Source organism: Vanessa atalanta, chromosome 18 (assembly GCF_905147765.1).
Source record: "Vanessa atalanta chromosome 18, ilVanAtal1.2, whole genome shotgun sequence".
Lineage (NCBI taxonomy): Eukaryota > Metazoa > Arthropoda > Insecta > Lepidoptera > Nymphalidae > Vanessa > Vanessa atalanta.
In genome coordinates, this window is record NC_061888.1 from 4,715,309 (window position 1) to 4,731,308 (window position 16,000).

At 31.0% G+C, this 16,000-nt stretch overlaps 2 protein-coding genes across 2 annotated transcripts in view; one reads left to right on the forward strand and one right to left on the reverse strand.

Moving 5' to 3' along the window:
- Nucleotides 1–15,825, reverse strand: part of LOC125071062 (ETS-like protein pointed) — a 121,981-nt gene extending 106,156 nt beyond the window's left edge. The window contains exon 1 of the mRNA XM_047681135.1: nucleotides 15,654–15,825. The gene's annotated coding sequence lies outside the window, so the exon portion shown is untranslated. The remainder of the gene's footprint in view (nucleotides 1–15,653) is intronic.
- Nucleotides 236–1,141, forward strand: LOC125071115 (ATP synthase subunit d, mitochondrial-like). The gene is made up of 3 exons (XM_047681206.1): nucleotides 236–424; nucleotides 659–877; nucleotides 958–1,141. The coding sequence occupies exons 1-3, from the start codon at nucleotides 306–308 to the stop codon at nucleotides 1,139–1,141; spliced, it is 522 nt and encodes a 173-aa protein (XP_047537162.1). The 5' UTR covers nucleotides 236–305.
- Nucleotides 15,826–16,000: the final 175 nt, after the last annotated feature.

Here is a 16,000-nt window from a genome sequence, read left to right on the forward strand (position 1 = left end):
TGAATCTATCAGAACAGGCCTGCACAAGCCCTAACGTGAAGAATTCTTTGATTATCATTTGAGGAAAATATAATCTGTGAATAAAACAGTAATGATTTTGTTTTAATATACATAATAATAGTTGTTTTGTAAATTGGAAAAAAAAAGTAAATTGTATAAAAACTGTTCGTATTCAACAATATCATTGCAAAATAAAAAATAACTCGACAACCAAATGTCAATGTCGAGATAAATATTACATTAAAATTTGCCGAACAAGTGTAAAAACCAGCTTATCCGTTAATAATTATATATTTTAATTAATCATGGCAAAGAGATTTACAAAGAGTGCCATCAATTGGGTCGAATTCGAAAAACAAGTGCCACCTGAACAGAAAACAAAGTTCTTAGCTTTTAAGGCGAAAGCTGATATGTATTTGCGACGGTAATGTTTTATGACATATTAATACAATTGATCCCGTTCATGTTCATTGTTGTACTCGTAGAAACCTGATTACATTGATTACATGTAAAAATGTGCTTTAAATTAATTATTTCAAAAAGTATTAATATATTTTATTTTTATAAAGATACATTAAATTAATAATGGCTTTCAAAACCGCTTTATTGTGCTTCGAAATATTATAAAAATTAATATGGTTTAATTTTTGTCTTTTAGGGTTCAGGCAAATCCCCCTGAACCACCAAAAATCAATTGGGATGAATATCAAAAAATTGTCCCGGTCAAAGGGCTTGTGGACAAAATGAAAACGGCATATTCAGGATTTCAGATTCCTTATCCAACAGATACTCTATCTGCGAAAGTCGACGAGCAATGGAAGAGTTTGGAGCCAAAAATTAAAGAATACTGTGCAGAGATACAAAAGGATATAGAAGTGTAAGCTTATGTCGTAACTATATTAAATTAAAAAAAAAAAAAAACATGTTTATAATAGAGGTAAAATATATGTATTCCAGGGCTCAAAAGGAATTGAATAGAATAAAAGCACTACCTAAATTTGAAGATATGACAATGGAGACCTTTTACGATGTATATCCAAATGAAGCCTTGGATCCTGTGAAACGGCCTACGTTCTGGCCACACGATCCAGAAGAACAGCTAGGTTATGTGCCTCCACAACACAAGGCAGTTAAAAAATAATCTAATTAAAATGAAATTCATAAGAATAAAGTAATTCAAACGTATAAAGGAATTTTACATTTAGTATTACTGTATCGAACAAAAAAAAATATTAATCATACTCGTAATAGATTATAATCTTGAATCATTCATTCATTCATTACTCATCCTATAATTATTTGTAAATGTAAAATATGAATACACACTAGTCACTAGTCACTTATATTAAGTTTAGCCTCTAAATATCCCCTTTCTGTACTAATGGCTCGTCTTGTTTTGAAAAAAGGCACTAGTATATTCACCCGACGATCTTTTCGTGTTCAATTCAATCTTTCATCTGACATCTGCAACACCAGGGGGGTTACAGGTGCGTTGCCGGCCTTTAACAAATAAGTACGCTCTTTTCTTGAAGGTTCCCAAGTCGTATCGGTTCGGAAAAACCGCCGGCGAAAGCTGGTTCCACAGAGTGGTTGTGCGAGGCAGAAAATGCCTTAAAAATCGCGCTGTTGTGGATTTACGGACATCTAAGTGGTGTGGGTGAAATTTAGAATTTTGTCGAGATGTCCGAAGATGGAATTCAGCTGCCGGGATTAATCCAAACAATTCCTCGGAACACTCCCCGTGGAAAATTCGGTAGAAGATGCAGAGTGATCCAACATCTCTACGCAACGTCAAAGGATCGAGCAGATCAGAAAGGGCTTGATCGTCGATAATTCGAGCTGCTCTACGTTGGATACGGTCAAATGGAAGGAGCTGGTACTGGGGAGCACCCGCCCAGATGTGAGAGCAGTTAAAGTTTAGTGAGGTTAGAGCACTTTTTTGGCAGATCGGAGCATCAAGGTCGTTGTCGACGGTGCATGCTCCGACCAAAAATTCGTCAACGCTGGTGTTCCACAAGGCTGCGTTCTGTCACCCACTCTGTTTCTTCTGCATATCAATGACTTGTTGCAAATCAGGAACATTCACTGCTATGCAGACGACAGTACCGTTGACACCTCATACACCGGCCGTGCTAATATTTCTCGGGAAAACGTCGAAGAAAACCGGAACAAACTTGTGTCTGAAATCGAGTCTTCGTTAAACGAAGTCTCGAACTGGGGCCGGCTAAACCTAGTCCATTTCAACCCCAAAAAGACGCAAGTTTGCGCGTTAACCGCTAAAAAAACACCATTCGTCGTATCTCCACGATTCGAGAACATTCCGTTAGCCGCCACAGCTAGTATCGGAATACTTGGCGTTGATGTTTCGAGCCTCGTTCAGTTCCGCGGTCAACTGGAAGGCAAAGCCAAATTGGCATCAAAAAAGCTTGGTGTGCTCAGCAAGGCAAGACAGTATTTCACGTCGGCCCATCGCCTAAGACTATACAAGGCGCAAATTCGGCCTCACATGGAGTACTGCTCTCACCTCTGAACTTTAACTTTAACTTTTAAACGTCTAAATCTAAACCGCAAATCGTAAAAGGTAATTTTATTGTGGTTAAAACATTACGCGACTTACAATAACACGGTAAATTCGCGGAATTATAGTACATATCTGTATGATTAATTTTGGAGATTTACAAACCTTACGTATTTTTTTCATGTATCTGTTACAGTTTTGGTAGCTCTCGCTTGGATAGAATTAGATGGATCTTCTTAAAATTTTGTCTTTTTGTGTAGAGCTAACTTTGTGATAAGTAAGTACTACAATATTTTATCAAGAATATTCTTATCTATATATATTTATTGTTCAGGAAATGTTAAATATAATGTTTTAATTTTAATATTGACCCGAACACGGTTTTAGTTAAATTATTAATCTGATGCTCTATATTTCAATCAATTTAGTAGTTTGTGAGAATCCGCCAAAAAAAATAATGTTTATAATAGGTATTAATATATAATGCTTTTTATTATATTACTATCTCCGTTGCTAATGAAAATCATGAAATGTTCGAGTTTAGGGCAAGGCAGAGTCATTGATCGATCAGTGCAGTGGACTCTGACGGCAGCGACAAATGTTATTGTCTATGGCACACAAGAAGGGCTGTAGTCTATATTTAGCGCCACGTTCAGGGTCGAGAGACATTAGCCAAGAAGTCGCGCGTGGCAAATTGTGACTGATCATTGGATTAGGTTACTTCATTTATTTTCGGCTTTATTACTAACTGGACATTTAATTCGCGGTGCATGTGCAATTTACGATCATACGATCAAAGCGATCATTTTAATTTTCTTTCGTTATGGATAATTAAATTTGATATACGAAAGATTTGTTTTATTAATAATACGTACTTCTTTAGTGGATTGTTTATTCGCGAAACAGACGCAATTATAAATAATTAATATAATGATATTTGGCACACTTTTCGTTAGTTGAATGATCTTTGTAACTTTAAAGTGGGCGTGTTAGCTATACAAATATACCTAATAAACGCAATTCAAATAAGGGCAGCGTTAATAGTGTTGCAGTTTTGTTTAGTATATCAAAATATTCCTTTTTTTTATATATCTATATTATATTCATTCTCCTTTTGTGTTGCATGAGGTATTCATTTTAATAGGTAATGCATCTAATACTAGGTAATTATTTTTTTTTTTATTATTGTTTACTTAGCGTCATTACTACTGGTGAATTTAAATAAATAAATATTTACTTTACTAATGGTAAATTTCACATTCTTAATAATTTGTTACAACATGTAAAAGAAAAATGTAAGGGATATAAATGTATACAGGAACGTTACTAACTGTTGAAGCCAGACGCAAAATTCATTTCCGAGAATCGTAACTTCAGACGTAGTGAATGATGTTCTGGGCTGAAGGGATACATTTTTATGAAGTAATACATTGTTTTTGCCGTTAAAGAATTTTCAAACTTATTATTTTTTTATAATATTGTAATTTTTATCAAGATTTAAAAATATGCCTACGGTTTTAAAAAGATCTTCGGGCATGTTGTTACTGAAAGTATTTGCAATGAGTAGGCGCGTATAAAACTTCGCATGGACCCAATAGATGGATTTCCTAACGAATTTTGTTCCAAGTTAACGATTGGCGTTTTTTTTTTGTTCTTAAGTATTAATACATTACCATTGTATAACTAATACATATTTATATGATTGATTATTATTTACCATTTTAATGACAAATGTGTACGATTGCAAATTACCGGATAAAAATGAATCATGTAGGTGACATGGACATGCAGAAATTCCTTACTCTTACTTTAAATGCATTGTGAATCAATTGATTGAAAAATTAGCAATATGCAATTTTTTGTCGTTTGTAAAAGGAATAATCAGTCCTTTGAGAATGATGTCGTTAATATGAATTTTTAGTTCGATGACATTAGAAGTTATGATTTTTTTTTCAATAGTTAAATTATTTGACCCAATAAGACAAATTATGAAATTTATTAATTTGTTCTAGCGACGTAAAACCAAAATTTAAACTTTTGGATCAAAACTTTTGAATAATTATAACAATTATCAAAACATTAAAATTTTAACTATATTTTATATTGAATTATTTTTTTCAAGAAATGTTTGAATTTTAGCCATATCCACAAACTTTCGCATCCGTGCCTAATTTGAAGATTTTATTTTTTAATGTGGCTTCGTTATTCGAAAATTTAATAAATCTTTTTTTCATTCTTTACATATTAATTTATTTTAATATTATGTAGATATACTTAATAGGTTAAAAAATTAACTGTTGATGTTTAATATATTGTAACACTCGCAGTTTCGTAATAGAAAATCGGTATGAGCTTAAAATAAGTTTCAAAAGTAACATCCTTTTCCGTTTCCTTTACAGAATATTAATGAGAGATTTTTGAACATCTCAAGAATCTTCGTTTGTTAACAGAACACTTCCTTCAAAAATGTAGACGCTGATTATTAATATGATATTGTGTAAATAAATAATTTCCAATGTATTTGGAATAAAGATTATAAAAACAAGTGTAGTAATAAAAAAAATTATAACTACAAATTTAATCTAAGTCAGACTCTATCGTGCTTTTATATTAACTATTTAGTCTTGGTACTGTAGACTGCTGTAGCGTGGGTGGAAGGGTGAGACCACCTGTTGCAGGCATGCTATTTTTAGTTCTCCCCTCCTCGACCCGCACTCCTCACGTCAGCCGTTCATAAATCCATGAGTAATGTGTGCAGTCAAGAATACTTGCAACTTTGACCGGTCAAGAAAATTATGGTGTCGTGAATCAATTTGGTGCATATGCCTCCTGATTAATTTAGTACCTATAATATAAAAAATCTGTCTGACTCTGGAGGTATATTATTATATGTAGGTCGTGACTCATGAGTCGCCGAATCATACTGATGATAAACTTATTACCATGTAACGGTGATGATAATGTTTTTTCTTATCTATATCATAATATTTTTTTTATGTGATAGGTGGCAAATGAGCAGGAGGCTCATCTGATGGAAAGTGAGTACCACCGCCCATGGACATCTGCAACACCGGGGGATTTGCAGATGCGTTGCCGGCCTTTAAGGAAGGAGTACGCTCTTTTCTTGAAGGTTCTCAAGTTGTATCGCTTGGAAAAAACCGCCGGTGAAAGCTGGTTCCACAGAGTTGTTGTGCGAGGTAGAAAATGTCTTAAATATCTGACTGTCTTAGTGCCTAAATGTAGGCAAGGCAAAAACGAAGTTATTGAGTGAAAGATGGTGTGTACATTCCTGGGCTTCGGAAAACACATAAGCGGTTGGACCTGCGCTTGAACACTTTCCGGTCGTATCGGATTTGCCGATCCATCGGATTACGTGAGTGATCTGTGGCCAAAATCGGCCAGGACATTAATTGCAAGAATCTGTGTTATCGTGACCAATTTATTTACGGTTTGCATGGTTATATATATTGGCATTTTAATTGTACTAAGCCAAGAATAGAATTACTTAATTCAGCGCGTTTCAAATTAATCTTTCCAGAAAAAAAACGACTAAAATGTGACCAGTGTAATGAGCTCCAACTACTTACTACCAGTTTTTCCTGATTGGGTTATTTGTAAAGTTCATATGTCATAATTTATTAAAAAAATATTAAATTTTGAGATATGAATGATGAATAATGGTATATCCCACAGTTTTACTTGATGAACGAACATATTAACTTACTTGTTATAATATACGGTTATAATTTTAAGTATTCACAGGCAACACAACTTCACAAAGAACACAATTTGCACATAAGCAATTTATCGATGTACGAAATCGTCAAGTAAATTTTATCGATCACAGTGTGAATAATTTGAACAATTTTACTTACAAATAGTTCATTCAAAATGTAAACTCTCGTTCAATCACGATCATCAACATTTTTCTTTTGTTTACAAGAAGTATCGAGCAATCAAGCGCGTGCTTGGTTTTTATAAATGTGCAATACTTCGTGTGAAAAACAAATTCGTATTGTATATACAAGATTCATAATGGAATTTAAATTGCTGACTATTTTATTTATAGTTAAAAATATTTGTTTCGTTGGTTTTTTTTTTATTTATATTATATCTACAAATACCTTCTTGATGAACGAAATTCTTTTACTTAAAATATGCTGGTAACACCAAAATAATTTATTTAACTGGAAGCAATCGTTATTCATTTCCTTGATATTTTGAATACAAGTAATATTGAACCGTTCGGAATAGAATACACATTAAAGAATTATTATTAAAGAATATGTTATTTACAACTAACCATCAATCTATCATACTTTTTATTTCAGTTATGCCAAAACAAACCAAGACATTACTTCCAATGTTATTACTTTTCTTACTTTTATCAGTAATTGAAAAATCCTTAAGAAATGCTCGAGAAAATGTTATGAAAATCTTACTCGAAGTGAATAAAATCTTTATTGATTGTCATAACAGTTTAGATATTCGAACCAGCAATACAAATGAAATAAAAATATTTTATTTACATATTTTAGCAAAATTGTGAAAAATAATTACATATGTCAATTCGATTAATAAACATACAATTGTTTTGATACACAAAAAAGTTTATATATAAGTTTTCTATTGGATTACGATGCATTGTGTAATATACTCTACAATAATTTTATTGATTTATGGGCTCATAAAGCAATACAACATTTACAGGCATTGTGACCTTAGATCAACTTAGGTATTATTAATATACTATAATATGTCGATATATACATACATGTATCAACGTAACAAATCAGTTTTCAATAATAAATGTGGTCTGGAATTATTTATAAACATAAAAACACATTTTATTAAATGCTTTAGTATTAAACTACTGGTATACTTGTATAAAAACTTGGAAATCAAACCCAAAGATACCGGCTGTAATCAGTAATCTGAAACAGTCTGATCAAACGTTTATTCTCGTATTAAAGGCATTTATACACTCGTGATGCGAATGCTAAATTAGAGTAACTGCATGAGATGAATTATATTCAATGTTTGTAACAGCTCTTCAGTATTCTTTAAACTCGTTGATCGGAGATTAACTGAGCCTCGCATGACACTGACCTATAACACCCACTGCTCAATAACTCTTGGAAAATATTTTATTTATTGTTTCGATATTGTCGTCTAATATAATCTTTTGAAAAGCCGATTTGGCACAGTGGTTTGAACAAATGAATTTAAATCAAAGATTGAGGACTCAAAGCCGGGCAAGCATGTTTCAATTTACGCGTGCCCACAAATTATTTTAAAACAAAATACTATTAAAGACTTAACGTTTCATTGAATAAAAGTCTTAAGTGTTAGACCAATAGAAACATGGGTAATTTGAATCATATTTTTTTTATTTTTTTATTTAAGCTTGAGATAAAAAGGTTATACTTAAATTCAATTTAATTTTGTACGTACTTACCTGTTTTATAGTTTAAATAATAAAAATTATATTTATTATAGTACTTCTTTAAAAGAACGATTTCAATACTTATTCATAAATTTGTTATTTTTTATTTAATTATATAGAAGTAACCATTAAAATATCCGTTTGTTTGTAAACACAGACATATGTATATACACGATGCATCGAAGGCGGTTATTTTTTAACTGTTAAATGTAATAATCAGTATATTTAGGTGGTATGTCCTTCGTGATAAATAAACAATTATATGGCACGGACGCTGATAGGGAATTCTCGTTATCACCGAGTCGTCGAACCCGCACAAGGCGACGCGTTCGTTATGTAAAGGTCTTTGTTCAATACTAAGGTCTAAGCTTACTTTGTATCATGAAGATAGTAGAAATGTTGCTGAGTACATTCACCAAATTACTCACTCTATGTTATTCGATATTTAAAAGAATGAACGTTACAAGTTTTAAGCGTGTCATGTCACTTTTTTTTCAATTCGAAGTTCAACTTAAGTACAAAATGTAAGCAAACGAGCGCACAGAACATCTGACAGATCAATACGTTAAAATATTATTATGAAATATTTTATTTCATGATAACTAGAAAAGCTCTACTAAAGCATAGTTATCGGGCCAACGTTTATAATAAAATATATGTGTATAAATATGTTGACAATAAAACTTACAGCATTAAGTTAAATATAATATAGTTAAAAATATAATATTTTAAAAATTGCCTCATTCATACGTTTCATAACATGAAAGCTCAGCTTTCAGCTTATCCACTATATTCCGGTCCGCATATGTGAACTATAATGTTTTCACATTCGGATTGTGTTGATGCCGAATAGACTTAAACTGAGTGACGCGGATTAGGCAAGTTTATGATGCGGATCGTTACTAATTAATTCATAATTAAAAATTCTGGTGCGCCCGCGCAGACGGCGTCAACCAATTACGCGGACCGCATTTTTGAATTGACAATGAACGTTATTACAACAAACATTGAGTTCAAATTAGTTTATTATGGGATAGGAGAGTTTGTATGAAGGGCAAGCGACAGTTGTTTTATTTTGAACTATATTTAGTACTTGGACTGAATTGTTACTGTGCCAGCTTTGTATGGAGCGATGAGTGGCATCGACATACTTGATGAGTGCATAGCTTAGATACGTTGCAAATACCTAGACACTGAAAACATGTTAACGCAATCATGTTAAATAGAAACATTTGAGTTAGTCGGCTTGAGCTCAAATAATTTTGTACCTAAATCAAACCTAACTAAATAAAAAAAAAATTCGAATCTCGCGATTGGCTGATGTTTTACTTGACTTTTAAACATCACCTATTTTTTTTAGATTGATGTTAATAAAGTTATATTAGTATCTCTAACAAAACTTAAGAGATGTTAAATTCTTATTGAAAGATGCAGTGTTGTGATGTTTTGCGTTTTTTGTTAGCTTCTAGTCAATGTGTGGAAAGTTATTCGTTAGTGTGCGTGTGTATGCGAAGTCAGCGCGAAACATCTGTTGTTTGTGTTTGCGGTATGCCAAAAACTATTTTTTAAATGTTTCGTCACGGTTAATGTCAACACAAAATTATACGACGCAAAACGAAATGTAATTATTGTAAATGCTTATGATAGAGCATTAGAATACTCAAAAAAACTAAAATATAAAAATATGTTCGAAACATAAATTAAACCCTATATATAAACTTCCTTAATAAATTTACATAATCATTTTTACATATATCATATTTTCGAAATAAATATGTGTAGGTATATATATATATATATATATATATATATATACCAGTTATGTTAACTTATTTATAGTTGATTATAGTATATATATTTAGGTTTAATTACTAAGATCCTAGCTATAAAAATATATGTAGGTATGTTGTGAGGTATACATAATATATGTATAGAACTAAATCTATAAAATAAAACGATAAATCAGTAATTTCGCAGACTGTTATTATTATTTCCGCAAGTAATGTTATGGTCCAATGCATTCTTTACGACGTGCTTTCAAAATCCATATTCGCTACGAGATCCGTCCCGAATCGTGTCAGCAGGCGAGTTTTCTACCTGCGGGTCCCGTTGCGTGCAAGGTGTAACGCACCCTACTCACACATTGATACACAGAACACACACGCAACGGTAGGGTTGCCAGATGTTTTAAGAGATTATAAGAGCGGTGTATGCAAAAAAAATGACTTAGGTAGCTCAATTTAAATGTGTTTAAAGTTACTAAAAATATGGAGTCCCTACTGTTTAACTTAAGATCAATATAAAATCTAACATGAGGCTTTCTTATTTTATATTTTTGATCGATTTTATCTTCTATCGAACATCGTGTTCATTTTTCTTTTCCTTCTTCCGATTTCTTTTTTTTAATATCGATGTAAAACTTCATTAGTAATGTATATTCTGTGTAACTTTGTAATGTTTATATTTATTTTATAAATCATTGCAATATAAAGTAATGCTACTGCATCTGTGCAAATACATTATGACTAAAAACTATTTGTTTTCTAATTTTTAACAATATTTTAATTATATTCTGTGAGAATTCACTTCATATCTCGCTTGATAGGTACATCGTTGATAATATAATCATCTAAGACTTACGGTAAAATAGCGTATATTTTAATCAGTGTATCTTCTATCAATTTCTGACATTCCACTTTCTCTCGCTTTTTGTGGTTCGTTTCGGGTTTTTCTTACAGAATAGATCTACATTTATGACAAACAATTTATTTAAGTATAAAGATTATTCAAATTATGAATAAAATATGACAATTAGAATTAAAAAAAAAGAAACCCATTACGTCATCGAAGATATTTTGAAGTCTGTTCATTTTAACTTGATATTTAGAAAATTGATTAAACGATGATAGACGCGTCTAACCTTGAAGTACTGATAACATTTTGTGATAAAGTGATAACAAACAACGCAAAACATTTTGATTTCACCACGTTTAACCGAAACTTGTTTATTGAATATTTATGTTTTATAAATGAACAAGGAGAATAACATCGAACATAAGATAAGTTTCGACTTAAAAAAAAATTCAGTTTAATATTAATTATTCTAAATTCAAACAATAGTGCTTGAATTTAGAAAAAATAATATTAAACGTAATTAACAAAACCAAAATAATAAAAAAACAAATTCTAACTACATTTCAAGGTTTTTACCAATTTTAATTTTGTGTTATACATACATAGAAAACCTATTTTATATAAAGGTTTTCTATTTAAGACAGGTATAACACAAATAACTTGTTCCTTTGTAATAATCAATGTAACGTGAATAAAGAAAAATGGTTGAACATTTCTTTTTGCTAAAAATTAAAAAACTAATTATTTCTATCTTCAGTTAATACTTGTAGCAAGTAGGTATATGCAATATTTAAAACAGTTTATTAGTTAAACATGTTGCAGCTAAGTGATGGAATCCAGACGTACTATCTCTAAGTTTTTCAATATCTTCTCTATTATTTTGGGTTATTTATCACGAGTAATTTATTATTCAACGTAAAAATATTGCAAGATAACTTACGGAATATATAAGATACGCAGAAGATTAATTCAGAATGTGATTACAAACAAAATGAAGTCTTGTTTCATACGAAAAAAAGTATCAATTTGAAAATTTGTTTTGTAGAAGTTTTTCTTCGTTTAAATAGTCAATCAACGACTATCGAAAAGTATGATACTTGTGATAAAAGTATGATACATATTTTTTAATAATTATGATGTATTTGTTATTATTTTGTTTTGACCTTTGTGATATATAATTCTATTATAATTTTAAAATAAAAGTTATGCATTAAAATTAACTTTGTTCTATCCAATGGTTCGTTTCAGGACATTTATTTATGAAACAAAAATGTTACTGAAATAAATATTAATTTTGAGACAAAATATTACAAAAACGATACATCCAATAGGTCTGTAATCTGTTTTGTAAAACATGTTGCTGAAGTATACTGTCTATTGAAGGACATTGGAGATATATCTGGACCTGAACATACCATCGATTGCTCTTTGATCATTAAAACAATTGCGTCAATCCCATTTTAGTTATTTTACGAGCACGATTTAAAATTTTAATGATTTTTATTTATTTGATGTAATTATTTTTGATTAGCCTTTTAGACTTTGTGAATAAAATATAAGCGGAAATTTTGTATTAAACATAGCGGTGATAAAAGTTCGGAAACTAGAGTTAAATTTATCTTTACGACAAACTCGTATTCAGAAATACCCAGAACGTATAATTTTAAAGAGGATAAGAAAAAAAAATAAAAGAATAAACTTTTTATTATTCTGTAATTTGTTATCTGTTGTGTTTTCACGATTTACGCAGTGTGTTACGAAATGTTAAATTAATTTCTATACCAAATTTAAAACACCAAACAAATGCATTTATATTTAAATAAATATACAGATTTCTGTCTATTTTAATTTAAAACCGTTCTTTAAAGTATTGTTAAAGTAAAGTAACAGCCGCTGCATATTTTAGTGCTGCCTTTGATTCCTCTCAAAAGAAAGTATAGGACCTTATCTACCACGTGGTCTGGTCCAAACCTAAGAATACACATGTGGCAGAATTTCATGCGACAAATGCAGTCTTCCTTCACCACCGATGACATGAATTATAAATACAAATTAAGCGCACCATAATTCAGTACAAAGCCAGGTTTGAACGTTAAATATTAGTGTTTAAGAATCATTACTTATTAGAATAATTTCAGCACGATATTATTCTTGTAGTAATCGTATTAAATGTAAATTTAACCTAATAATTCAATGTTTACCATGCAGATTGCAGATACGTCTGCCATAGAGAATCTTTTTACCTTAGGGCATACTTAGGACATTTAGAAGCACTAACACGCACAGTCATAGAAGGGTCTTGAATACTTAATTATGTACCTATATATCGTCTCTTGAATAAATAAACTAATGTCATTGATCCTTATATCGAAAATTGAATCAATTGTCTTGGTGAAAAGATCGTGTTTTTAAAATAGTTGAGAATTAATTTAGAGTTAAAATATTTTAAATATAAGATTATGTATTTGCTAAAATATATCCTCATAATGAAGTAGTGACGGTGTCCGTAAATCCGTCCGACATTACAGTGTTAAGTTATGATGTTTAAATTTTTAATAAATAAATTTTTGTTTTAAAATCAAATTCGCTAAATATTAACCTACATAATATAACCTTACGACATTTATGTAGTTGCGCGCGGTAAAAATCAAGTCACACAATGTAAGTTAAAAAGAAGTCAAATTACTCTTCTATCTGTTGATAGTTAAATGTTTTCCTGATGCCTTATTTATGTATTATTTTGTTAAACGAAAAACATTCAAAGATGCAGAGAATATAAAAAAAAAACTTGTTTTTTTAATTCAATTTAACTACACATTTCTTCTGATATTTGGTTGAATTATTTATGAAGTTCTATTAAAAATATGACATTCAGTTATGTTTTAATTTTTTGACCTCTAAATGTGAATTCTATAAGTAATTTGATGTTTTATTGTTTTGTTGATGAATATAATGAATTAATTATCTGATGAATTATTTTATCTTTTTGACCATTTTAATGGATTTAAAATATCGTAATGTTCTACTTTTGAGCTGGATGATTATTTCAATATGTTTTTAATCTACTGAACTGAGGATCGTAATGTAAATAGTTGTAAAGTATCTGGAAATCATTTTCAATGTGGAATTATGGAATAATAAATCAGATGTGAGAAAATGTTTTAGACAGTGAGGCATTAGTAGACAAGCATGTTTTTATATAATATTTTTATAAATATTATCTATATTGATATTGTGATAATAATCAAGTTTGACTTTCGAGTGATTATTCTACAATGTTTTATCACTTAAAGTATACCTATTTCGCGTAGTTACTTTGACACATGTTATAATGATGTAATATTCTATTTTTTATTAATGTTTAATAAATAAAGATTTTTTTTTAATTCCAAATATTTTTTTTATTTACATTTTATTTTAATTTTTTGTCATATAATTTGTTTCTAATATTATATTTTAGAAATTACTATAATAAAAAATGTAGTCGAGAATGTGTAAGGCTAATCTAACTAGTACTTATTTAATAGCGAACCCTAAATAAAGGTTTAAAGGTTATTTTGCAGGTTGGGTGTATAGTACTTGCAACACAGTTAATTAAATGTCAAGCCATCAGATTATAGAAAACAAATACTTAATATATTTGTTCATATTTATATTGTCGAGTTGTTTCGATATTCATATGACATCACAGTTTTATTTCAATAGTATTTATGGAAAGTCATTTGAGTGCCCTATCACACTAATATGTAAAGCGTTATTATGTGAACTATGTTTAACTACGTTGAAGTGATATCGCATTAGATAAAAGATAACAGTCTGCGTCTTATTAGTTTATTTTAGTAATAATAATTTGTTTGGTACGAAATTAAAATAATTTTTGTGCAGAATATATTATAAATATATACAAAAAATAATTAAAAAAAACATATATTTACGTATCAATGTTTACTTAGATGACAAAGTAATTCAATTATAGTTTTACATATAAAAAAAAAACTTATTGTGCAACATTGCATCTTTTTAATAAACCAAACTTGTTAGTAAAAGTTGTTTACTCAAGTGATCTATGTAATAAATATTTATTACATTATATATAATAGATTATGTTAGTTCCACATAACACTTATATCAAAATCGCAATGTGTGATAATATTCAGAGAATATGTGACGAGTTCGGAGTAATAGTCTTTGTTATAATGATTATAGTGTAGCAATAATGAACTATCAGACGTTCAGTTTCCTGAGCAAATGAAATATATAGGCGGTCTACCTATCTGTTGTATGTTCCGAGCGTAATCGAACGTGCAACTTATTGAAATTTTGGCAATAAGAGTATAGGTGGAAACAAACACTCAATAGATAACATCATATTTAATCGCAGCGTGAGTTTTTAATATCGAGATTACATCACTTTCATTTAAATAATTTTCTATGTAAAGTATATACGTGATCTTTCTTTTAAAATTGTTATGTGAACACGACCGTTAAGTTACGATTTATAAACTCGTTACATTAAAATAATACAATAACGACTGCCGATTGCGACATGTAGTGCTAGTATGCTCTAGCTTCCGTTACAGTAGAGTTCCATGTTAAAATTGTAATATGAAATAGATAATGAATTCGCAACGTCTGTAGGTGTGGCCTCGCTTTCCTCTTTACGATGTGCGCGATACCATTAGCTGGGATCGACTTGCGGCTATGAGTGCCGCAGCGACTCGGCTCAGGTAGTTCGGGATAAAAACACCACTTGAAATGGAACGGACGCGGCCGGTCTCACCTAGATAACGCTCGACCGACTGAAACACCAATCAAATCACTCACGAGATCATAGCCTTATTCCATCATCTGTGAATCAACCTTTGTCTCGATCCTCGAACTCGCCACAGTGACGATCTAATCGTCCATTCATATCACACGAAACGATAATAATATAAATAGTCCCTAGCCAATGAATGAACTTATAACATGTAAATTCGTCGCTCACAAATCGCAACAGCACCGCGCGTAGGCGTCTGGCTTCAATGAAAATAAACATACTTTCTTTCTCCTTACCTCTCGATTTTGACTATATTATCCAGATTAGCGATATTATCACAGCACTGTAATAAAAATGGACGTTTGTTACACAGAATCCGTTTGCATGTTACTGTGAGACGCGGTTCGATACGCGGCGCGAGCGATGCAGTACAAGTCTGCCGGCCGGCTCTAACGATACTGCTCGCGAACACAGATGTAGGTGCGCCCGCGTCGTACGCTCACAGGCGCGTTCATTCAAATAGCCGGTGGAGGGGAGAGCTTATGAATGGACGTAGTGGAGCTATGTCGTATAGATACCACTGATAACGACACTTCGCAAGCGTTATTTAACACGATACTGCCTAGATATCCTGACTGATCGC